The 26886-nt window shown below is 37.0% G+C and overlaps 1 protein-coding gene across 4 annotated transcripts in view; it reads left to right on the forward strand.

Annotated features, from left to right (window-relative positions):
- VAV3 (vav guanine nucleotide exchange factor 3) overlaps window positions 1-26886 on the forward strand; it is a 146002-nt gene that overhangs the window by 60881 nt on the left and 58235 nt on the right. For all 4 annotated transcript variants that reach the window (XM_064428028.1, XM_064428030.1, XM_064428029.1 and 1 more), the window contains 9 exons: window positions 1655-1754; window positions 2541-2636; window positions 4282-4350; window positions 6773-6859; window positions 7289-7374; window positions 7737-7869; window positions 8203-8312; window positions 22916-23017; window positions 24166-24266. In XM_064428028.1, the coding sequence (XP_064284098.1) occupies window positions 1655-1754; window positions 2541-2636; window positions 4282-4350; window positions 6773-6859; window positions 7289-7374; window positions 7737-7869; window positions 8203-8312; window positions 22916-23017; window positions 24166-24266 (884 nt within the window). The remainder of the gene's footprint in view (window positions 1-1654; window positions 1755-2540; window positions 2637-4281; window positions 4351-6772; window positions 6860-7288; window positions 7375-7736; window positions 7870-8202; window positions 8313-22915; window positions 23018-24165; window positions 24267-26886) is intronic.

Here is a 26886-nt window from a genome sequence, read left to right on the forward strand (position 1 = left end):
ATAATGTGTATTAGTATTGTTTAAGAGATTAAAGAAAGAATACTTATTAGGGATATTTCAGATTAAAGAAAACAGAGGAGGTCATAACTGGAAAGAAGAGGCAGCATATGTAGAAGAGAAAAGAGACTAAGGTCTTGCTTTACCCTGAGTCAGAGGTGTGATAGTAAAGCAAACACCCTCTGCCTTCAAGCTTTGAAAAGCAGCCAAGCTGATAACAGGATAGCTGTGGCAGCATGCCATACCCTGTGGGCTAATTGCCAGTTTTTTACCCACCTTTTCATATTGTTCCTTCTGCCAGCACTGAACAGCTGTTGGACTCTACAGATGAATTTATATGCCTGTGGTACTTGGCTGAAAACACTTGCTCTGTTGGCTACGTTGCTGACCTACCTTAAAGTAACCTTTGGGATTTGGTTAAAAATTAAGTCCTTCTGGGAGCAGAGTCAGACTTGAGGGAGCTAACTGGGTTTGCTTCAGGGTGAGGGAGGATTATTGCAGTAATAATTGGTGTGTGAGAAATTGGACAGCAGCATCCCAAGAATGTTAGATGGGGCAGTTTTCCAAGGGAGGGGGTGTCCCAGACTGCCCATAAACAGTCCTGCCTTCAGAGACCCTCTGTGTCAGCTTCTAGTTTGGAGCAGGACACAATTATTTCCCAGGCTGTTACACTTTCTGCTGCTGTAGGAGGGAATCAGGGGACAAGAAATTGTTCTGGAAAATCCTTACCTTTCTAAAGTTGTTCTGAAATGTATGCTAAAAGAGAAACAAAGGACACTGAGGAAAAAATACCAAAGTTACATTATTAAAAAAAGGGAACAGAGGATGATGCAGTATCTGAACCATACAGTGGTTAAAAGTGATCAGAAATGATAAGTTTTAAATCATTGTCATCACCTTATTGTAAAAAAAAAAAAAAAGAATTAAATAAAAGGGTAAAGTTTAGGTGAGAGAAAAATAAATTTAGGACACCACAGTGGAAGGCTCATGGGAACACACCAAAAATGGTTTGAAGCATACAGAAGAAATCACCTCAAGAAATAGATGAAAAGGTGAAAGAAGAGGGCACTCTTGGAGTTGGGAAAGAAGCCCTCCACAGAGAGGCAAGAAACTCCTGTCATAAAACCAGGCTCCTTCAGGAAGCCTTGCTTCATTTGATATCTATTGAAAATTTCTTGAGATTTCATACACTATTATTTTGATCTGAGAGTTCAGACCTGATAGAAAACTTTGGAGACAGATGAGTTTGGATAATCTACAAGTTCTTTAAAGGATGGTTGTAATTAATCCTCTTAGGCCTGTGCTCCAGAATTTATTCATTACAACCTTGGAAGTCTACATTGCTGTAAACACTATAGACTCTTCTGTTCAACAGAAATTTTGCTGCTTTTTAATGAATCCTGTATTTATCAGAACATATATATATGTATATGACTATTAAAGGAAAAGGCAATGATTTTAGACTATTTTGAAAATAGAGCAAAACTCTTCTCCTGAATAGTCTTTATTAATTCATGTTGTTAATTGAACACATGGTTAAATTCTACCCTTGCTTATATAGGCACTGCTTCTTTTGAAACAAGGATTGTGAAAAATGATCAAGGGTTGTTTTTAAATTAACACACATCCTTTCCTTCTTCCTCTTGCTTTGATTTAGGTTGGTTATTTATGGACAGTACTGCAGCCAAGTGGAGATAGCCATATCGTGCTTAGACAATATCTCTAAGACAAAAGAAGATGTTAAATTGAAGTTAGAGGTATCAATATTTTTTAACATGTATATATATGTATGCACCTTATATCATGTGTTTCTGTGATTATGTGCTGCTTTCATTGAAGTCAAAACCTTTATGGCTCTGAAGAGGAGGGGGCCTTGGACAGAGCGCCAAAGAGCTCTGTTTGCACCTGTCCCTCAGGTGGTGCAGGAAACATCAGTCACTGCACTTTTTGAGCCTCATAATTCAGTCAGTTTTTTATAGACCTGGAGCATAACATCCCAACCTGGATATTACTCTGCTGTGAGAGCTGAAGCTGTGGAAAAGTCAAGGTGGGCTCTCCCCACCCATTTACAGATCCAGTCAAGTAGGTCAGGCATTGACTTACATGTGGTAAATCCATGCTAGGTATTCCCCTATAATTTCTTAATGTGCCCAGATATTACTGCCAAGAGGACTTCTTCCACAATTTTTGCATTGAAGTACTAAAGTGAGACTTACTGGCCCTGTAGTTTCCATAATTACCTTTTGGGGTTTTTTTGCCCCATAGAAAATATATATTATTTTTAGTTGTATGGAATGGCTAATTTCTCTTGCCTTTGATCTACTCTCTCATGCATGTTGAAACATCTGAGAACATGTGACTAAATCCAGTCCCATATTTGCTTTTTTTTTTGTTTTGCCATATCAACTGTTTTTCATTTTGTTGCTACTATTTATCACAAGCTTAAGATAGTTGCTTATATGTCACTGAATTTTCATATGTATCACTGGAAGCAGTTTATTTTCTAGCTCTATTGCCTTCTTCTTTCTTCTGCTTTGAACTAGGAATGTTCCAAGAGGGCCAATAATGGGAAATTTACATTGCGGGATCTCTTAGTGGTTCCAATGCAAAGAGTGCTGAAATATCACCTACTGCTCCAGGTATTTTATTTTTGAAATTTAAGGGGGTTGAGAGCAAAATTGTGATTGTTTCTCATCAGTGGGTTGTAAAAATGAAAGCCAAATGTCTTTATCAAAGGAAGGTGATTGATGCATCCCTAGATATGTTAAGAAATAAAATTCAGTCAAGTGCAGGGTTTCTCCCAGAGATAATTTCTTAGAGCTGAAGCATAGCTGGGGAAAATAAAGTAAAACTATTGTTTCCTCAGTCTCTGGACCTTTTGTTGTTTGTGTGTTTAAAATGGTTAGTAGTACCAAACCATAAGCATGGTACTTGGAAATGTGAACCATTACACTCCAAAACAAGAAGCTGGGCCATACATACAGTATACTTGTAAGATACTTCTTCGCTGTCATAAATTGCAATTAAGCCATATTTATTTTGAAATGCTTCTTGTTATAACCCACAAAGCATTAGCTTTTGCAGTTAGTCCTGTAATAAGGGTGGAGAGTCTTATAAATTTAATTTGATAGCTGTGCCAGGAGACTCATTAGTTCAGCTGCGAAGAAATGTATTGCTATATTAGACTGTCAACCCTGCTGATGCTTGTAAAATGTCATTTTAAAAAGATCTACTACTTATATATGGAGCATAATTTTTACTCTGCAGAACAACATACATTTTGTAATATTAAATTTTTGAAATACTTCTGTAAATGAGTCATCAATATTTTGATCAATGCAAAATTGGAGAAAAGCAAAATTAATGGTACAACTTCTTAAAAAAAACTTATGAGATCTGACTCATGATTTTATAATCATCCTGTATATTGTTGAAAGTTGATATACAATGTCACGGTGCTCTGTGTAACAATATATGTTGTACAAAAATATTTTACAGACTTGGAAAGAAAATAATGAGTAAATTATTAGAACTGCAATGCAAATATAAGTACTAATTATTATTAATTGTAATATGAGTATTAAAATACTATTCCATGTCTTATGATTTTACTAAGTTATCTGAGCTGAAATGTATAATTATTGCCTCAAATTATAAAGAAGACCTCTTGTTTCCCCAAGGGGTTGCACTTCTACTTCATAAACCCCCCAAAAGACTCTGTGTTTTCCATATGGGAAGTGGCTAAAAGAATTCTTTGAGCATGTAAATTTGATTTCAGTATGTTTTCTGAGTCAGCTTCCTCTTAGGTATGACGAGACAGTGACTTTTAAGCTGTGCACATTTCAGCTGAGGTTTTACTGCTAGCATGGATCCCTGTCTGTGAGCAAGTGCGTGCTTTAGAATAGGATGAAATACCACATAGCAATGTATAAATGAACCTGAGTGTTGTTTACCTGGGCTTCCAGCATGCACATACAGTTATGATCTGATTTGGCAAGTTTTAAGTGCTAGACAGACCAAATTCACTTCTCGTGATGGTTCATTAGCAGCTGAAGTCGGTGTTTAGGCTGTGCAGCAATCATTCCTAAACACTTGCCAATTACTGTTTGCAATAGTCCCCACTCACTGATAGGCTGCTCACTCTGGGGATGAAAATGCCTATTCTTGGGCTGTGTTTTCTGGTTTTGGCTTCTGTATTTTTTGGGGGTGGGGATGAGCAATGATGATTTCAGTTTAAAAAAATGATGAACAGTGGGTGGAAAGTTTTAACTGCTCTGTCCACAGGAGCTGGTAAAGCACACTACTGATGCCATGGAGAAGGCAAATCTAAAACTGGCACTTGATGCAATGAAGGTGAGTATTTATGGCAGTGAAGTATTTATGTCTGTTGGTGGTTAGAATGGTAGCTCAGAATTGTATTTCCTGGACGAGGTCATGTTCTTCACAACATTTCAAGCATGTTTTCACAGGTTCCTGTGAGCTTTGTATGTCATGGCAAGTGTGAAGTTGAGGGTTTTACTCAAGTCTGGGAAACAAGTTCACTAGTTTTCTGAAGCAGAGGGCTTGTGAAATGGAACTTCCTCATTTTGGGTTACTTTTGCGTTTGCTGGAAAACAGATGTTTCAATCATGTTGGTCTTGCTTCTGAAATTTAGGAGTATTTCTACTGCTGTAAGTCAGTTTGAATCAAGATCAGTAATTTCCCAGTACGATGGAGAGCTGCCTTTGTTTACAAGGCCTTTTTCTGTCATCTTAATATGATCTCTGTGGCATTACCTTTGAAAGCAGTAGTGTCTTTCTGGAGGTAGGGTACCTGTCACTATAGATTCACCTGCAAGTGGTACAAACAAATGCTTTATAGAATAACTGTTCTGCTTTGTGCATGAGGTAATATATTATGTGCTCCTCTGCACAGCTTCAGAAACAAAGCACAGGTCTGCTTCGCTTGCCTTCATGGCATGAATGGTGACATTCATGTGCTGGAGTTAGAAAGTTTTTTCTGTTCTCTGTGGAGAAAGGAGCCAACATGACATAAATTATGTCTCCTGTTGTAATCTGTATGGTCCACAGTAGATGCTGAAGTCAGACTAAGTTAGTCTTGGGTCACACAGCTGTCTCATATTTTGTGGCTGCCTTGAATGTCTGGAATACAAAGCAGCACAAATATGAGATTTTTATTGCCCTTTTTTTGTTATCCATTTCTATGCAGTGAACGTAAAGGGATGGGCACTGTAATGATTTCCCTCTGAGAGGTGCCTGAAAAGAGATGGCACAGTGTTCATCCATCTAGTGGCAGGTCATGCATCCTGGTTGCTGCTAATTGGCTTGGAAAATAACTGTTTTATATTTACCCCTGTTTTTTCTTCCCAATTTGCTGGTTGTCTTCATTGTTGGTGTCTGTTGGATGTAAAGATCAGAGAAATCTCTTGCCAGAGTGTCTGTGGCAGAGATGCACTGGCAGGATGTAACCAAATAAAATACTACAAAACCTCACCCCACCCCCTCCAAACCCACAAACCCCTGAGGTATGAGTGTCTCTCCTTAAGGTTGCAGCATTGTTCCCATTCTGATTTACTGTAGTCCCTGCCATTGTAGTAAAAATAACAGTGTAGCCCTGGTGTTTTGCTTCTAAAAACCCTGGTGTCTCTTATCAAGAGAGACAAAAAGAAAATGTCTTTGGTAAAACTGCTAGCAAAGTGGTACTGCCCCCCCAGGAAAGAAAATTCTTGGAAGGATAATGCTATTGGATTTCTTTTGGCAGAAGAAAGGAGGTTATTTAATTTCTAACCCAAGCGTTTTAAGACTGACGTGAATGTGTCCTGCACAGATCCATTTTGGAAGCTAGCATAATGACTGCAGCTATTCATAGATTTTGATTAAAAACATCTTAGGGAGAAGATATGTTTTCCTCCCACCCTCCAAATTTGTGACCATATTGAAGGGATATTGTAAAAGCAAGTTAGGAAGATCATAATGCCTTTTCCAACTGCTGCTCTCAGCATTCCTGACCCTGCCAATTACCTCTTCTGCTCACTCCTCATCTCTACCCATAAACACAGAAGCCCCAGCAAATTGTCACTATTACTCAAGCATCTTCAGAGCGTTTTAAAGGCTTTAGTGAAATGTGCACAGTACATGTTCTGGTAAAGGGCACAATGATGATCTCACCCTGTGACTTCAGGTAGTATATCCCTTCAGAAGCCCCTTTTAAAATCTGCTGTGTAATGGCTTCTCTCTGCTGTGCAACAGTAAGAGCAAGATCCCCCTGCTGGGGCCGTAGCTTACAAGCACCCAGGTTTATAATTCATTTACACCTTACATTCTGCTTTTGAGCTGCCTTATATATGTTTTCTGCTATATTCTCTATTTACCTCCTATTTACCTCGGAGGTTGGATATTGACTGCTTTTTCAGTAGTCAGCTGCATGAATTTAGTTTCCATCTTTAATCTTGAAAATAAAACACTAAGGAAATTCAGAAAAAATCAGCTCTTTTTAAGAATTCATTACTTGTTTCCCTCTATAGTAAATTCATGTTCCAATAGATATCATGAAGAGTGTTTTAAATATTATTGAAGATATGCAGACACATATTTCCTTCTTTATTTAGGCATACATATTGATAGTTCTTGAATGTTAAAGAGAATTGCAAAAGAAATTACTAAATATGTAGATAAGACAAATATAAAATTAGGAATGAACATGTCAAAATAATTGATTGAAGCAGTCGGTTATAGAAGAGTTATTCTTTTCCTCCCTTTTGCTGTTGATACTCTAGGACTTGGCTCAATACGTAAATGAAGTAAAGAGAGATAATGAAACACTTCGGGAAATTAGACAGTTTCAACTATCAATAGAGAATCTGGTATGTGATTTTTTAATTTACATATAATTTTAAAATCACTTTTGATCAAACGTATTGATTAAATGTATTTTGTCCTCATTTCTCAGGACTTTATAATATTTTTGATAATATTTAAGTATGTTTTGCTTCGTTTAGAATGACATGCATATTAAACTAAATAAGTCTCTCAATTATGGGTGTTGGTAGTTAAATATGTTTGTATGTGTACAGTGACTCTCAGATGTTTTTGTAATGGGAAAACCTTTCACATTTGAAGACAAAAATAGAATGGGCCGATTCTTTATAGTATTTTGTTTGTTATTGAGGAAAATATGTTGTTTCCTGGTCTGAAAAGTCCTTTATTGGGGTAAAAGGAGTGAGTGGTCTAACATTTGAATGTGTTATCTTCACACTGTTGCTGTATGGAATCATACATTTCTTCTATTTCAGAACCATTCCCTCTTACAGTATGGCAGACCTCAAGGTGATGGGGAAATAAGGATAACGACATTAGACAAACGTGCAAGGCAAGACAGGTGATGGCATGGCATGTGGTGTTGGCTGTTGAAAACCTGTGAAGTAACTCTTGAGACATGGGAGGTCAGCTCACCGTTTCTTGAGGGCTTTCCACTCACAGAGCCTGTCTACCACTGACCAAGTGAATGTGCAAAGGATGAATGGACAGTTAGTTATTACATTATTGTCTGAGATCACTAAGCCCCTTACAAGGAGTTGGTCTTAAGCAAAAGTACTTCCAGTGTTAGTTGTTTTATTAGCCAGTAGTTTAGTTCTTAATCTTCAAAATTTTAAATGCCACTGGCAAAAGTGTGTAAAATAAGACTTTTTGGTGTTAGTTTTCTGGAGTGTTTTTAACCATCTCTGTATTGTATTTTCATAGGCATATCTTCTTGTTTGATCTAGCTGTCATTGTTTGCAAAAGGAGAGGGGATAATTATGAAATGAAGGAAATAATAGATCTTCAGAAATACAAAATTACAAATAACCCTACTACTGATAAAGAAAATAAGAAGGTAAATATTTTTTGCTAACTCACATAAAATGTTTATTTTTAGCAAGAATTTGAAGCATTTTATGGGAGTTTAAAATTTAAATACAATTTCTTTAAGATGTTTTGCATTTTAAATGTAAGCTGGAGTGAATATTTAGAATTCAATTTTGTTCATTTTGAGGTAATTAAAACGTTTGAGTAAGTCATTCTAAGGGAACACAAGAAAGTGGTCTTACTGTTCCCAAAATTAATGAATTAAAGAATATACAAATGCTTTGTTATTTTTAGAGGTTTTTTACCTCCCTTTCAGTTCTTTATAACTGATGATTTTTGTATTACCAATCTTCGTATGCAGTGGTCTTATGGCTTCTACCTCATTCATATCCAAGGTGAAAATGGTTTAGAAGTTTATTGCAAAACTAAAGACTTAAAGAAGAAATGGCTTGAACAATTTCAGATGGCTCTGTAAGTATATTTTTATTAAGGTAGAATCACTTTCATCACTAATGTAAGGATTTTGCTTAAATTATACTAAATTTTTTTCATGTTTTAATACAGTCTAGTTAGCTATTTTATTTGACATTCTGAGAAACAACTGATTGACATCTTCATCAACAGTATTTGAAATTCCTCTTGGAAAAGGAAGAGGGCACTCTAGGCTATTTAGTATTTTCCAACCTTGCCACTAAAACGGTTTTAGTAATGCTGTCTTAAGCAACCATGGGGAAATAATAATTATATTAACAATAAATATCTATCAGAATTGTGGCATTTTTCCTATCCCATTTTAATTTTGACTAATTGAAGTATGTTTTTGAAAGGTAATGCTGGTGGTTTGGGAGGGGATGCTGGCATCTTTCCTAGGGGGTTTTATCTAATTTATTAGTTAGGAGCTGAATCAAGTTGCTTGACGTATTAGATTGAGTTTCAAAAGGCTGATTTCCTTTGTATGTTTTAAAGTGAGAGGAGGTTGCTTTAGACTTCTTGAAAACTAAGTTGTTCAGTTGCAGCACTGCAGATTACATTATTGTTATGCAGCATGGACTTTATTTCCATTTCTGATTCTTGTCAGGAAGACAAACATGATTATTGACACGTTGGGTATTGTGATTAAATTTAAAGCATGCACAAGGGAATTGGATGACAGGTGATGCTTGCTTTATGGAAAGAAAAAGTGTGAGGGGGAGTGAGAGGCTCCCAGGTGAACACAGCATTAACAGTGGCGGGTTTGAATGTGGTTGTAAAGGGGTGTGGATTCAGGAAAAAGGGTATTGTGAGCTGATTTGAGTGAAACTTCCTCCAAAATTATACCTGATTTTTAAAAACCTCAGTATGGTGAGTGTTCATGATATAACGGAAACATATGGAAGGAGAACCTGAGCTGGGCAGATACAATAAAGCCTGTTTACTACTTTCCCATCTTGCTGATTTTTATTGAAGGCAAAAATTTTGATTGGCAAAAATTTCTAAGTGGGGTTGGAAGGAGGTATTTATTTGCATGTGTACCTCTTTCTGTCCCTCCGCTCTTCCCGCTGTGCTTTGTGTAATACCATAATTATATTTACTTAACATTAACATGTGTGTGAGAAGTGAGTCACTCAGACTTATCACCTTCAGCATTGTAACTCTTGATCACTCTTCAGGCATCTTGGCCATGCCCCAAAAAAGCAAACAAACCAGAAGTCGGGCAAGGAGCTAAGAAGAGTGGGGAGAGCACTATGATTTTTTCCCCAATTCTTCCCAGCCATTTCTATGGCTGTGTGAGGACCATTCTCCCCTGCCCCTCCTGGTGCTGGTGTGTGAGTGCAGCTCTGCCCTCCTACAGTGCTGGGCAGCAGCCAGCACTGCTCAGCTGTTGGGAATGTCCTCTGTCACAGGAGTTATGGCTGCTGCTGGTCTGTGGGAGCAGAGCAGGCAGCACCTCTGTGGTTGGTGAGTTTGTGTGCCACTCTTTCCTCTCTGGCAGATGGACTTGTTCTTTGAAAATGGGTGGTGTTGCCTTGCATGCATGTTTGTCCTTCTTGTAAAGCCACACCTGTAGTTCAACCTCTTTCCGTGTGGTTAAGGCACTGGGGCTGGAGCAGCAGGATCAGGGCTGAGGTGCACCATGATGCAATGGCATTATTGCTTTATCCTTTCTGGAGTTCTCACTGCTTATCCCCAGCTCTGTTACATGGCTTTGACTTCACTGCGTGTTTCCCTCAGCATCTCTCCCAAAACATACCTTGGTGCATGTAGCAATAATGATCTTCTAATGCATGTTGAGACACAAGAGTTTGTATTTGGGAACAAACTAAGCCAGGTGTGTTGAAGGGTCACTTGATTGGTTTCATTTGTAGTTTTCAGGGTTCTCACTGTCACTGTGTAGATTGACTTTTCTGCTCTGAAACGTAGCTGTGATTGAAATTGTGCTCTTATTCATTGCATTCAATATAATTACTGCTTCCATGGGCAAAATACTTCTCATTACTTGAAATTTTACAGGACTGCAAACCCAGCACAGTTGAAGGGGTGAATAACTTGGGATTATCAGAAATGATGTTGTTTACTGAGTTCCAGGCAGAAGTTTCAATGCCTTTGGGATAGCAGTGTGTTGAAGACAGGTTTGTGCAAGTGTTAATCCAAGAACATAATAACAGAACAAAATAGGATCTCTCTTATTATTTTTAAAGTAAGAAGTAACCTTGGTGCTACTAGAACAGTCTAAGAGGCATAATTATTTCAGCTAGGCTGTAATTTCTCCTTTTTTGAGGGGGGGAACTTAGATGTTTATACTGGTGTATGAAAAAATGGTGATAGTTTATTTGATGAAAAAGCACCTATTGTGGAGATGCTGGTGTTGTTGAAATGAGTATTTGCCTCCAGATATGGGAAGTTTATTGATGAAGTATGAAATAGAGGAGAACACTGCTGGCTGGACTTGATTTAGGTGCAGAGGGCAGGAATACATTAGGCATACTTGGTATGGAAAATCCCTAAAGGAAGGCTAGATGAAACCCTAGTGCTATTTCCAGAGTGTTACTTTCCAGAGTAGTAAATTTCTCTTGGAAAGCTAATTTCAAAAACCTGTGAAAATATTCTACCTCTTAGCCAGCTCTGTTAGTGTAGTGTGTGGTGAGTTTTGTTTTGAGGGAGGTTGGAAATCCTGGGTTACTGGTCATAGGAAACTGAATAAATTGTTTTTATTTATTTATTTATTGGTTTTTATTTATGGCAGCTCTGTTCCTACAGTATGTATTTGCTGTTTTCCTGAGTCTGTTGCTTTATTTGGAAAATATATAATATACCAAACACCACAGTTTCTTTTTATCCTAAGAATTTCATGGGTGTTCTTGAACTCTCTTCATTGCCAGTGCCTGAGTTGTGCCTTGATGTGCCTCTTCTCTCACTGGTGTGAATGCATGTTCTGCATGCACAGGGGTGTAACCGGCTCATTGCCTTGGAAGAGATGTGGCCCTTGACTGTGACAGTGGCCAGCTTGAGCAGTTGCTGTTTTGTTCTTGGAGTGCTGTTCCTAGCAGTGGATGAGCCTTTGCTACAAGGGTAAATAAGCATCTTTTCAAATATAGTGCTGCAAAGGCTACTGTACCAGACATGGAATGTTTAAATTTGGTCTAGTGTGTCAAATAACATTGGTTTAAATGCAAAGTCATTCCATATCCAGGATAATATTGATAGAAGTGTACAGCCAAATTACTGTTCTCATTCAGCCAAATTAGAGACATCATGTATTAAATGAAAGTTTGTCAGCAATGTGATGAAGTGCATGGTTTATTTGCCATAACTAGGCCATTTAAAACCTCAAAAACTGATTGTGTGAGACACAAATCTTTTTGTTTTTCTAGTAGCAGATCTTGTCTGATTTCTTTCCTCCCCTTTTGAAAACACCAAAAGAATCAGAACAAATATGTAATACTTTCATGTTATTCAGCTTATGCTAAAAGGTGGGAATGTTGATTGATATTTTTCCCTAGAAAGCTCTTCTGTACATGCTTTTTGATTTTAAAAATGACTATTTTTAAAAATAGTTGGCTAATATTTGTGTCAATGAATTTGTGCTAACCATTCTTTATAAAAGAAAATACGCCTTGAAAGGTGAAGTGTCCCTCCTCTGTTGTATGCATATGTACATATTCTATGTATGTACCTCAGTTATATTGTTACTTAGCTGACTAATTACAAGGCTTAATTTCTTATTATAGAGCAACTGCTTTTCTCATCATTGTTGGGAAGAATTTAATTCTTCTATTTTCTCATGAGATGATAGAATAAATGGTGAAAGAAAATCTGTTGCTTGCTGCTACATCTTTCCCATGCTGACACTTAACACTCCCTTCCATCCACTAAATACTTGGTTTGTAGTTTGTTTCTTGATCACAGTAGAGCATGAAGCAGGTGTTTGTTCTCATCACCACAACAGCAGAGATCTTTCCCGTGAAAGGCTGCAGACTATATTTTCCCACTGACAATATTTGAGTCCATTAGTGTAATATGACATGTAATATCTTATGCTGGTTTGTGCTGAATTTATTTTGTTATTATGTTGTCCAGTTTCCTAATTTAATTTAAGCCTTTCTCAACTGGGTTTTGTAATCCAGTCTAAAAATGACTGTCAGCAAACTTGACTTGAGTATAGAAACATCTTACACATAAATGCAATTTAAAGAAGCATTTAGGTTGGAAGAGGTGTGTAGAGATTTTTGGTTTTAGTCTCCTGCAAGACTTAGGTTGCTCAGGGCAGTGTCAGCTTTAGTCCTGCTGGATTTCAAGACACACAGAACCAATATTGTAAAGTTTCTTGCAACAGTGTTGTAACACACCTTGTAATTAGCCTTTACTCAACTATTGCCTTTCGCAAACTGAGAAATGTATTAAAAGATCTTGCAGGCAGAGGAACAGTTAAAATTTTGCCTTCTGAAGTACTATGATTGTAGTTTCTGCTTTGACCTAGCTGAAATAGCAATATTAATGTCATGTCTAATTAGTAATGCCTGAAAAATCAGTGGGAAACAGGTTCATTATAGTGATTAGGGTATGCATTAATTGTATGCAGTTAATGAATCTGATTTTTCTTTTAAATACCTAAATAAAAGATTTTGGACATGAAAGCTGTGCAGCCCTCACAAAATAGTGGTTTTAGTTTTAATTACACTGTACTTTGTTTTGGGTCACTAGAGAGTTTGTGCAGCAGCTCAGGTAGAGTCTAACATGTTTTTGATAAATTGCTGCATCAATTCAACATAAATTCACACCTTGCAACTCAAGGGACACAGAACATATCATCTGATAGTGAGGAAATAATCCTGAGATTCATTGATTATCAAACCTGGTAAGTGTGTGCACAACAATTTAGATTAGAAAAACTACATAAATTGCACCCAGAGCTCATTGGTTTTCTAAATTTTAATAAAAACTAGTACAAGACACAAGGTAGGTGCCAAGTGTCTCTTACCTATCATCATTTGTATTTTCACATTGGTTTTGCACTCTGTGACTAATGACATTGGTCAGATTCCACTCCAATAGATCTGTTCCCTCAGATAGTGCATTAATAATGCATGTGCATTAAGCTTTCTTCTGAGAGAATATTTGAGCTCTGACATATTGAACACTGGCATATTAAATTAAAGCTTTCTTATCAGAGCATCATAAAAGCCTTAAGATGTCTGCTGCATTTTTTAAATAACCTGCAGAGGTATTGCACTTGTACCAACCTCACACAGGTAACCAAAGCAATAAACAATCATGTCTGCCTGGGGTTTTTTCATCAGTATAAGTATTGCAATACTGCAAAAATGAATGCCAAGTTCTTGTCTGTTAAAAAAGAATGCTTTCCTGTTCTTTGCTGTGACTCCAGTTGCTTTTGATCAAATGTTTTTCAGGGTTATAAGCAATCATTCACAACATATTTATAGTTATAAAATTTCTTTAGATTATTCCAGACACAGCAAGAACTGTGTGAAGATGCTGGATATGATTAAGAGCACAGTGTAAGGATAGTGTAAAATGTGAAAGCAAGCAAGAGTTTATGAAAACAGCGGGTAAACACCTCAAGATGATAAATATACTTCAGTATTATGTCTGTCCAGTTCACAAAAACCAAAAAATATCCCAATCCTTAAGTTTTTACAACTTACCTTACAGTATCTGAGGAATATTACTATGAAAATTAGTGCTTCTTAAAATTCAGTGAAATAAATTTGTAGTGACACTACATCGTAAAAATAAAATACCACAATCTTAATATTGGCCTTTCTTGTGCAAGGAGATTTTTCAGTGCTAAAACATGGAATGCTGCATTACATAATTGTCTTGATACTCTGGTTATATGAATAGATGTCATAGCTTCTCCCTGCAAACCAATGCTATCTTTTTCTTAGCACAGGTAGGTATTTCTCTAATAATTTACAAGTTAATGGCTGTATAAATCCTGTATTTTCAGAGTTTTTGATTCCAAAACACAGACTTATCTTCAGTTAAATGTAAATACGATAAAATATTTAAAGCTTATCAATACAAGCAACTTGGTAAATTTGGATTTGTTAGACTTAGAACTTCCATAAATAATATTCAGCCATTGAATACAGATGTATATTAAGTATAGACGCTCTTGATTTGCAAGTACTGATGTCTCACAGAGCTTTGTTCCTATCAGGTAGTGTTCAAAAATATTTTACAGGAATAGATTAGCTCAAAGCAGTTCACCTCCCATGCTTTTTGGGGAAGTAGATAAAGAAAAAGAAAGCAATTATCTTGTTTGAAACAATGCAGTATGTTTCCAAAAAGTTAACAAGATAATTTCCTTGATCTCAAAAAAGCCACTCATCATATGATCAAATAAGAAAATTTCCAAGCAAATTCTTAGAAGTTGTGTGTTCTTAATCAAAAGCACAGTTTACTTGTGATAATTTAATTTTATAACATGTCTTCTTGATGAAGACTCTTTGATGTGACAAACCAGAATGTTTGAGTATTAGCATATGGAAAATTGATTGATTGATTACTTCAATAAATAGCATTCTCAAAGATGATTCTGATATATAACAGCTGAGCTGGAACAGAGAAAATGAATTAGCTGTAAGTACTCAGCATTGCTCCTGAGAAGGTAAAAAAGAAGCTGCAAATTATCTTTTGTGAAATGGCATTGCTCTCCTCTAGTGAAAATATCCTTTCGGATTGCCTTTATTTTTTCGTAAATAATAAAATCCTTGTAAAGATTTAAAAAATGAATACTTATTTGTATTTTACTTATTTGTAAATTACTTATTTGTGGCTTTCTCTCTGCCCTCTTACTTTGTTATTGCACAAATGCATTTTCTAGTAGATGACAGCATGTTGTGTGACCAGTTGAAATGGGGATGGTTGCACAGAGCTGAAATGCTTGGAGTGTAAAGCAAGTCCAAATGTAAGGCTGGCTCTGTTTGTAGGGGCTGGGATCCTAAGGGGGTGAGTCTGTTGCATGTCTCTTGGGGCCATCTTTGCAAGAAATTTTTCGTATGAGGTTTGGCTGAGAGCTTTTAGCCCTGTTTGACAGTAACGTACTTCCAAAATTTTCTGAGATGCTTAGTGCCAATTGTCATGGCTGAATTTTAAGGTGCTTAAAGTTTTGAAAGGAGGTGACTTTGACACAAACTAGGAATTTTAACTCTGGATGTTTTCATAAATAATTTCTGTTAGCAACTAGTATCTTATAAATAGTTACATTAGATCTGAGTTTACTGATGCATTTTCTGCAGTGATGCCAATATTTTATACAATAAGTAAACCTGGAATAAAAAATTTTTATTTTTTATTCAGTATCCAGAGGTATTAACCTGTGCTGTTTCCTTTACAAGCTATACTGCATGAGTACAGCATCAGATTTCACATCACATACACTTGAAAATGATCTTCAGCAGTTCGTGCTCAGGGTGTCCATAATTCTGAACGGTTCTGGATGGAGCATTTTAAATTATTATAAGCATAACATGGAGTGCAGAATAACATCAGCTCTGAAATACAAAGGTCTAACTTGAGGTTGAGAGTTGAGGAGAGTTCAAGGTATGGAGTTTTATCTGAGCTCCCTGTAGTATTTCTTCTTTTAATACTTAAAACAATTGTGATTCACTGCAGACTCTTTATCTGATACTTCATGCATCTCCTTATTTGTTATGCCTCTGGGCTCACAGGTGGGCATACATGCATTAACTATTCTCTAAAGCCAAGTTCTAATCAAGTGAAACGGCTATTCAGTTTCAAATATAATGCATTTCCAAAATGATGGACATTTTCCAAGCACGTACATACAACTGAACTCTGCATAATTTCTTGTGACACGATTGCATTTCTTGAAGAGACTAAGGTGGGAAAATGATCTTTGAGACCTCACCTAAATAGTATTTTTGTGAAAAGAAGTCAAACCCAAACCCAAGAAATATAATTAGAACTTCCTAGTATGTTTTTTTTCCCCTTTTGGGGAGAACTCTAAACCCCAAAGGGCGGGCAGCTGTCTCACTGCACTGTTATGAAGAGCCCATGGCTGCTCCGCATCCTGTTTCCAACCCAAGAAATTGCTGCTGCTTCACGTTACTCAGAAAACTGCTGTGGGACTGCTGCTGGGGGAAGAGAAGGTTCCTCTGCTCTCCAAGGTGCCAGTGCCACTGAGTGGCAGATGGAGGAGCATCTCCGGGCTTCAGTGATACCTGAGAGGTTTGTCATCAGTCCTCTCTCTGAGAATGACTTGATTCAGTCAATGTTTACAAGGCCTTTGCTTGCTCTGTGTTTAACAGCAGTGATCTACCCAAGGTTATCTGGCTCAGCACCTGCTCTTGCTGATACCCTCTTGTTTTGCAGACAATTCACTTTTGAAAGGAACTTCGCTGATCTATTTACAAAGGGTTACTTTTGCATTAATCTTTGTGTGAAATGTTCATTCCTTGTTTTCCTATGCATGCTCTGATTAAACATGGACGTGCTTCTCGTGCACATATATCCGAGGAATATCAAACTTTTTCAGAGGAGTTTTTTCCTCCTGTAATACATTTTCCTTTCACTTTTAAGAAGAAAAACAAATTAAATTTAAAAACACTTGAAGTTTGGGAAAGAAGTTGAGTTTTTAATTAAGTACTCCAGAGCAGCAATTTTTCAACATTAATTAAATTGTTTGTAGTGGGTTTAAACAACACCTTTTCAGTGGCCTAGACCCAGGGAGGGGGGAAATCTGTAAAGGTCTTAATTGCTGAAGTCAAGCTGGTATTGAAAAGCTGCCAAGAAAGCAATTAAAGGAAATGGCCCTCAAAATACAGCGAGAAAGAGAGAACTGGTCACTAGTGGAGGACAGCACTGGACCTTGCACGTTATTTAAACTGCAGTTTCTAATTGGTAGCATTAAATGCAATGGTAAATAGGTTTATAGTAAAAGAAAGAGGTATTTTCCCTTGTGCTGTGTTCTGAAGTCTCCTTCCTTTAACTCCTTGCTGGAGGTGAAAGATGGTAGATTTGCAGTGCTCTCTGCTGCTGAATAGCTTCTTTTTGCTTGTTCTGTGCTACAAGATTGACATTCCTAACCAGGAGCCAAAGGCTCCACATTCTATTTGCTTCTACTCTTTGCATTTTCATAAAGCCACTTTTTCTCTTTTGTGCACACTTTTTTAGTAAAGGCCCTGTGGTTTGCATTTTATTAATTTCCTATTTAATATTTAAACTTGCTGTAAGGATGTAATTAATCTAACAAATGTAATACTTCATTTTATCCCTTGATTATGCTTCTGTTAGATATGGCAGCCTGTAAGCTTTCAGTTGTATGTCCATGCAAGACAAATGTGGGACACTAGTTCTTGGTCTTCAAGGCTAATACTGAAATATCTGAACTGCTAAACATTCAAGAAAAGATATACTCAGTATAAAAAAATTATAAAATAAGACTACAATACTTTTTTCATTTTTAATAACTTTAGAAATATGTCCTTTCTGAAATGAAGACATAGTGGGATTAATGGGATTTTAATATACTTATTTGCCAGCTGGGAAAATAGGAGGAAAGGGCTATATAGTAAGCTATCTCTCAGCCATTTATTTGTTCTCTTGGGAAACATATGTAGTAATTACATATTTTGGAGAAACGACTGAGTTTTGTGGCTGAATGTTCAGTAGTTTTCCTGGTGCATTTCACTTTGTAAGCCCTACCTGTGTAGAGGAAGTTTAACTGACAGTAAAATAAAGTATATTTGTGCCTACCCCCCTGAAGATGATGTAATTGATTTGTTGTGGAAGGTACTCTGTATAGTTTTCCCTGTAGGAAACAAAAATGTAAGAATGCTGATAAAACCTAAATTGTTGCTATGAGAGACCAAATGGTATGGCCTGTGGTATTCTACTGCTCTTCTACTGCTCTTCAGAAACGTTCTGATTTAAGTGCCTTCTAATCAGAATATGGTTTTCATTAAGTAAGGAAATTACAGTAACAAATCTTAGATAAGTTGCTTGATACTAATGATGTATTACTTGCATATACACCTTGGCAACACTTTGGATCAAAGACAATCCAAGTTCACATTTGTAAAATGGGGCACAGGACTTACAGAGTTGGTTATGTCAAGGTTATCAAGGTTCATTGGTGTTTTTTTTGACTTAATTATTTGTCTTTTGATGGTGACATGTTTGTGTTTTGAGGGTTAGGCATGAGTTTTAAGTCTTTGATGTGTTATCTCATCTGCTAGTGTGAGAAAATTGTAGCTCAATCGGTTTCATTTTTTTATATGAACAATTATTTTTTGGTATTTTGAGGCAGGATAGTTAAGGGAATTTATTCCTCATTCTATAGGCATAGGAATAAGCACCTAGACATCTTGTCTGACAAGACAATTTTGGGCTATCTATATCATTAGTCCGTGGCCAGCTGTGCCATTAATCTACACAAAGATGATTACTGGAATGGATTTTGTCTGCAGAAGCCTGTGGGGGATGGTTGATAACATGACACTTGTTGACACCATATATAAAGGTGTTGCATTATGTGGGTGGGATGAGATTGGCCTATGATCAATTTACACTTCTGAAAAGAACAAGTCTGTAGAAAGAAATGGCACTGCAAATGTGGAGAAAATATTTTTAGAAGGAGAGTAATTCATATGCACAAAGAGTGCTCCAAAGGCTGAGGATATGAAGGGCAATTGAATAAGACACCTGGGTAACTCTTTTGTCCACTGAACTTTCAAAACTTTAACACAAAGGGACCGCTCAGAGATGGAGGACTGACTGAAGATGATGGGCATTCTGCCCCTGGAACTTTGGCTCCCGTGGCTTGTGGAGAGACAAGAATTGCATGTCCGAGTGACAGAGACTCGTGAGATATGCACCTGCAGGACTCTGGCTTGGTGGTGTAGCAGTGAATTGGTCCCAGTGGGACTAATATTCTGGAAGTAAATTGGAAGGAGAAAGCTTTGCTCAGAAGGCTCAGGGGCAGCCCAAGGACATTGCAGTAGTGACTGGAGTAAATCTGCTTATGGGGTTCCAGCACTGTGCTGGAGGAACACTTGTGGTTGTCCCTTATAAAATCTCTGGTGCTGAATTGAGGAGAGAATTGGAAAAATTGTCCTCATAACAGATTGACATTGACATTTTGTCTCTGCTAGAGTGGGGAAGTTAAAACTGCCTGAGGAGAAAGTAGATGAGACAAAGGGAAACTACTTTTCCCTCCCCACATTGTTGTTGCTTGTAGAAAAAAAGAGTTTTACAATAAAACGAGGAAAGTGTTCGGTGTCACTGTTTACTTCAGATTAAGTATTTCTGGTGTATGAGTGACTTCCTGCTCTGGCCACTCATCAGGATTGTTTGACAGCAGAAATAGAAAATTCTTTTTGCTGCCTGGGGAACCTCATAATAGCAGTGGTTGTGGTAGTAGGGACTGAGGAGTCTGCAGGAGGGCTTGGCTGTTCCACTGTGATAGTGAAGGAACCCAGTGTAAGACCCAAAAGAAATGTTGTTAATTGCTTCAATACATTTGAATTTTGCTAACAATTACATCAGGGTTTCTTTTTTTTTGGTCTCCTTTAGAAGAAATCGTTCTTCTAAAGAGGAAAATAATATTAGGCTCAGAATTAATATTGACATAAATACTCAGGGTTTTTTCTGTCTTGCAATATGCCTACTGGTTGGAAAGTAGAAGAGAAAAGATTTGAGAAGGATGAAATGTTTCGTTTACTGTGTTGTGAGAGCGCTGCTCTCTCTTCTGAGGGTATCAGTATAAGGCTTCCATGCTGTAACCAAAATGGTTGGACATGGCTTTGAAAAGTTGCATGTTATGCCATGACTGTTCTGCATTATCAGCTTTATTTGCTGTATTTGAAAACTCAAGACATAGTATGTAATTTTCAGTTTGAGAGGTTTTGTGGGGAAAAAATTCTTATGATCCTTGTGGTATTTGAACTTAGTCACAGATGAGTTGTGCTTAAACTCTAGCTGTAAACCTTCACATATTAATCAAGTTGGGTTATTTTTGTGTTTGATTTCAGAAAAAAAAAAATTGAAAACTAAAATATCAAACCCCTAGATTCATTAAGTTCCTGACTTTACATTTAAAGGCTTGCTGCTCCATCCATGCTGCTCTAGTGCATCATCTCAGCCTTATCTGATGTGACTACAGAACTGGATTTGCCATAATGCTGCATTACTGATCTGGTAGCAGAATGTGCAAGAGTCTTCCAGCCCACAGTAGCACTGCACTAAATGTTCTTCTACAGAGCTTTCCTTATTCTACCTCTACATTTGGAGTAGACAGCACACCTTGATTTATTTTTCTGGGTTTTGTTGTATCACTAATTATCTTTGCATATTGTACTTCACTTTACAGCACTCTGTCTCCAGAGTAAGCAATTTCTTACCTTACACTGTTCTTTTCAAATATTGCTTTTAATATAATGAAGAATGAATACAGTGTATCATCTTTGTTCTGTTAATAGGAGGTATATTTTGAGTAGTTCATGCACTTCAATCTTTGTGGAATATAGCCTGAGAGAAGAAGAAAAGAGAATTTTTACATATGGAAGAAAGTTGTATAGTCATATCCATGTGTTAAACTACTGTCTGTGTAAGGTTGTAATGTTTTTTTCTTTTGATCCACCTATGCTTATTATTTTTAAAGATTGATTCTGTTCTAATTAAATGAATGGAATTTTTTCTTTGGTTTGTTCTTGAAAAATGGTCAGGTTGTTAGGTTTAATTTGATATGCTTTCAATCTCATGAGTCTTGCACTTTTGGCTTATACTTTGAACACAGTTCTGCAAGATGTCCTGGTCTGAACCAAGTGGTCAATAAAAATTAGCTTTTGTTGGGGGTGAAGTACTGCAACTTGTTCTAGGGATTTTTAGGATTGCTTGGAGTGTAGCCTAAGAAGTTTTGGCAGCCCTCTGGAAGACAGGTGAAATACAGGCTGCACCTAATTAAGAGCCAAAAAAAAAAATAATTCTTTTTCTCCTGGTTAGAAAAGTTCTTTACTTTATGAGATTAATTTTGTCATGCTACTGTACCTTCCTGCTGTGGATGGGTAGTATGCACACCTGTTTCAGTTAGCAGGAGTTGTGGAATTGACATTTTGCATGTTAGAGCAGAAAGAGAGACACAAGTGAGGTGGTTAAAACAGTACTGATTGTAAGGTTATTCTCAGGCATAGAAGCAAAATTCCTTTTGCTTTTGAAGTATGGTTTCATTTTCAGCATGTTCATTTTCAGCAGTGGATTTCAAGATGGACCTTTCTGACACTGGGTACTTAAGCAGATTCTTTGAATGGCTTTTTGCAAGCCTTTTAATTCCATCTAAGAAGGAGTGATGCTTGCATGGTTATCTATGTTTCATTGCAGTTTGTGGCTGGTCTGTGTTTTAGTCTGGAACTTAGTTATAAGTTTCATTCTTATGTATTATAAATATCTCCAACTTCAGTGGAAGAATATGTAATTTTCTATGTTGTAAAAAGCTTCTAGTTTCTTCTTTGAGTACTGTAGATTCTTGCATTCCTGCCCTCATTATTTTTTCCTGTTTTAATTCCTATGCATTGTGCTTTGCTTTGATTAAAAAATACCAGAAATTAATGGAGTCCTAAGCATTTTAATATAAATAATATTAAAAAATTAATTAAGCCTTACTATATTTTTTTTCTTATCTGATACAGTCTAGATTAATATTAAATTATGTACCTAGCATTTCAGCATTACTGATTTTGACAGTTTTGACTACTGATTTTAGTTTGGGGATCTTATTGAATTAAAAAAAAAGAAAAAAGAAATTAATTGAAAATGCCTGTTCTCCCATTCAGTCTTGGAAATGGGACAGATGACAGAAAAAACTGGATAGATAACTTAATAAAATTTAAATCTGAAAACAGTCACTGGTACAACAAATGATGAATGGTTTACATTTAAATTATACTCCTGCTTTTAAAAGGGATCAGTAGGGAAGGTAAACGAAACACAAGTACAGTAGTGGACCAGTGCTTTGTACCTAAACCTGATCTTTGGAAATAAGTCTGCTAGTAATGTGTTAGTATATTGGCAGTGTGAGTAGTGATCTTTTATTTTGTTTAGTTTGCTGTGGGCATCTATAGCTGTGGGCACTGTGCAACACATTTAAACAAGACTAACCAAACCCTCGTGAATATTTTCTAATTGTTTTGAAAGCACTCGGGTTATCCAGTATCTTGCTGCATAGTTATGACCTAACTGTCTTAAATTTGCTGGTAATGTTTTCAGATATGGTGCTTCTCAGACTGTGAGGTTATTTTTGTTGTGCATTCACATACTAAGATATTGTTGAGAATGATCCTAGTTACTCAAACAAGAATAAAAATCAAATGTTTAATTTTGTATTTATTGTGACAGCTAAAGTTGTTATAGGATATATTTTAAGAAGTCTGCATAATACCATAATCCAGATTTAATTTCAAGGTGTTTGGTAAAGTCCATACTTCTGGTTCTTGTCAGTGAAAAACATTAAAGTCTAAATAAAACTAGTTGTTTGGGGATAAAGATTTCATGCTGTGAATGTTGCCTCATGTCCTAGATTTAATTTAATGCAAATTTTCAAATTTTGTGTTTAGGTCAAACATCCGGCCAGATTATGCAGATACGAGCTTTCATGAGTTCAAAATGCACACCTTCAGTCGAGTGACATCTTGCAAAGTCTGTCAGATGCTTCTGAGGTATTGTAAAGGGTTTTCTTTTTTTTGGGTGGTGGTCTCCCCCTTCCTGCTGGATGTAAGGGCAGGCTGGATGGGGTTTTGAGCATCCTGGTCTAGTGAAATGTGTCCCTGTCCATGGCAGAGAGTTTGGATAATCTTTAAGGTCCCTTCCAACCCAAACCCTTCTATGATTCTATGTTGCATATTGTTGGTAGTCTGAAAAATGAAGCCACAGCATTTTAACAAGAGCATTTGAGTGTGGGTAGTGCCTTTTTAAAGTATAGGCATGGAATAAATGAACTTCAGGTATGTTCCTCCTTGTTATGTATTTTTTTCTTCCTTTAGCAATGCTTTTCCTGACTAGTCAGACTGACCTGTGTTTTCAGACATTGTTTTTTTCCCCTCAATGCACGATCCAAGTGACTATGAACAGTGGTACAGACCTTCTAAACTTAAAAGTCAAGAGAGCTAATTCCTGACTTTGGAGCAGTGTAGTTGTTACTGGGTCTGCAGCAGCTGCTGTTGCTGAGGAGCAGCTGTTGTGCAGTCAGGACACAGCCCCCAGGATGCTGCCTGGGTTCTCCATGGGCCACCAGCTGGGTATTCCCAAGTGCCACCCTGTGGGACAGAGATGTTTAGAGGAAGTAGCAGCTCTGAATATTACCTGAAGTGTCCATGGTATATAGTTTTTAAAAACTGAACAAATGTAAAGTCAAGAATATTTGCCATACAGCCTAAAAACTACTTAATGCTTAAATATACATTCAAACCTACAACTCTCTTGAACTGGATCCTGTTCTTCATGGTGCATAGGCAAATTCCCACTGAGATGAAGTGGGGTGTAGAACTGTAGTAGGATAGATGCATAATTTCAAGTGCAATTTCAAGTGCACTGTTCCGAAGTAGCTTTGGATTATGTTGAAATGGAGGCTATTATTCTACTAGAAGTCTGAAAGAACTGTCTGGTTGTGATTTTTAAATGGCTAGTAGTGACAGAAAGCAGATGAGCTAGCTGTTTGTTTGTCGGTTGTCACTTTTTCTCAAGCCTTTAAGGACTATCATTATGCAGGAAAACCAATGATTTCTAATACCTTCTGCCATGTCTCTTATGTCCTTTATGTGTGGAATTTGTCACCTCTAATGTATCACTACCTAATTTTATTTTACAGGGGAACATTTTATCAAGGCTATTTATGTTCTAAGTGTGGAGCTGGAGCACACAAAGAATGTTTAGGAAGACTAGACAATTGTGGCAGGGCTAATTTAGGTGGTAAGTCATTTTAATTGTTAGAATACCATTTTTAATTAGGACATAAAACTTGCTAGATATACTTAAGGTTTAATTTACCTCTAATTTGTGTTTATTGTAACATGCATGCTTGTGAAGCTACCATTTACAAGCACAATTAGAATTGCATTTAGGATTCTTAGGGATTTTTATTGCTACTAAATTGAAGTGTTCCAAAGCAGGAGAGAACTGTTACAGGTCAAACCAAATTTCTTCGTCAATGTTGTATACAACAAGGAATTGCTCTCGTTTCAGTTGTGGACTGCTTATATATAACCCCTACAGTACAACACATCATCTATCATCCTTGTGCTTCTCCCTTTATGTCAATTTTTGTGTTTTCCTCTCAGTTCCTAAAGCTGTTTGTGTTGCCTCAGCTTCCTGTTTCATCTCTTTGGTTTCCATGGTTTCTGTCCACTCACAATATTCACAACAAGGTGATTGATGGCTCTCTACTTCCCACACCTAAGAACTATATTTTTTCTTCTTTTAATCAATTGCTCCGTGAATTTCTTCTCTGGCCACTGTCACTTTGCACTTCCCCTGTTGTTTTGCTCTTTGGGACCTTAAGGAATCTTTTGATTTCAACTACCATTTGGCCTCCCACAAATAACTCCAAAAATTTGACATCTTCCCGTTCTGCTCAGTATTATACCTGTAAATCTCTTTCTGACATCTTCTGGATCTCCCACTGCTAATGCTCAGTTAGCCCCCAGCACTGGCCACCCTTCCCTTCCCTGTACCTGCTCTGTTGTTGGCAGTGAGTTTGTTACACTATTGCCACAGTCATATAATCCTGGTGCCACTTTGGACTCTTCCTTCTGTTCAGCTTCTCAAACCTTCTTTTTTTCTAGTGATTATTTTGAATTGCTGTTGTGTTTAAAAAAGAAAAGCCATTGGGAGGACATGACGATTTTGGGAAAGTGGAGTTTTATATGTTGGGGAAGTTTCTTGTCATGTATCATTCTCACTTCTTTAAAATCTTTGCATTCCTTTTCAGAATTATTTTATAGTAATTTGTGAAGTTTCTCATGTCTCACATACTTCACATAAGCTACTGCAACCTCTTCCCTTGGGTTATTTTCTTTTTGACGTTAGTATCTACAATCTTTGTGGAGCGCTGCTGCAGATATTCTCTCTCATACTTTTGAATTATGTGATGACTTAATGCACTGCTCTTTATTAAGCTGATGTTTCCAAATTTTGAGTCTAGCTTGTTGTTCCTTTCAACATTGTATAAGCTTGTTTCTGTCTTTGCCCCTGTGTGCGTTACTTCTGACTTCTACTTGGCTTTTGGCTCTCTGTGCTAATTACCTGTCCCAGTCTTGCATGGTTTCAACAGGATGGCAGGCACTGAATTTTGCTGTAGCCAGTAAACTTTTGTCAGCTGCTTTTCTGTGTTAGAAATCTTTCATGCTATCCTCCAAGTCTGAACTCTTTACAAATAATCTTTTGTAGATCTAAAAACCATACAAGCAGTCACAGTATTTGTGACTGAAACCCTTTTTGGAACACAGACTTTTCACAGAACCTCCTGCAGATATTCTAAGGAAAATAAATATTTAAAATGATCTTAAAAATTGAATGTTTTAAAGCAATTACTTGAAATTAATAGGGTGGAAAAACAAACACATATTTTTCTTTCCAAAAGAACTGTGTTCTGTGGTATAAACCACCCCACTTCTATTTTTTTTGTCTTGCTCATTTTCCTTTAATCACTTCTGTAGTTTTTATTTTAATTGGATAGCTGGCGCTCCAGGAGGCAGGAGCTTGTCTTTCTGTTCCTCTGTAAATATCTGTGGACACATATGGTGCAACATGCATCAGTAAGAATGACCATAAATGCCTAGATAAGAAAAGGTCTGATTTCTTTTAATTTTCTTGCATATTTAAGCAATGCTGTAGATTTGCTAGAGAGAACAAAATAACAGTAACAACAAATCACATACCTCCTTTTTAAGTGGAATAAATTACAATTTTAAAAATTCAAAGAAGCAGAATGGTGTTTTGTATTTTACATTAAATCATCTTCCTGATTTTTGTAGAATTATACTGTACTGAAATTGCAAGCAACTGTGTTGCTAAGATCCTTTTTTGTGTTACGTGTTTTGGTTACGTCCAGGTATTCTGTCCTCTCTTCAAACCCCACTTTCTCTTCTCAGTCTGTTTTTAATTCTATGCCATAACTCTGGTTGCTGTAGCTCTCATACAGACAGGAGAGTTGTGCATCTCCTACCTTCCCCTCTGTCTTTCCTTACAGTCTGCTCTGGGATCACAGCTGCAAAATCCAGCTCTAAAGTGCAGCTCTTGCTGTACTTCCCCTTCCTTTATCAAGTAGTGAGCATGGAAGGGACAAGGGCTTTTGCTTACCTAGCTGAAAATGTGTCCTCCCTCCACCTGATAAAGAGACTTTGGCCAAGGAGTAGGAAAGGAGATTCTCGGTTTTTTCTCTAGTGCTTTCCGCTTTTACTCTTTATTTGCCTTTTTTAAAGAAAGAAGCATTGATTGAGCAGTGCTGGCCATTTATAATGTGCACAGACCAAGGAAAGGTTTAGAGGAGGAGCTTTACCAGTACCTGCTTCCCTATGTGGGCCTGGAAGGG

The sequence above is a fragment of the Passer domesticus genome, chromosome 7, assembly GCF_036417665.1.
Source record: "Passer domesticus isolate bPasDom1 chromosome 7, bPasDom1.hap1, whole genome shotgun sequence".
NCBI classification, from domain to species: domain Eukaryota; kingdom Metazoa; phylum Chordata; class Aves; order Passeriformes; family Passeridae; genus Passer; species Passer domesticus.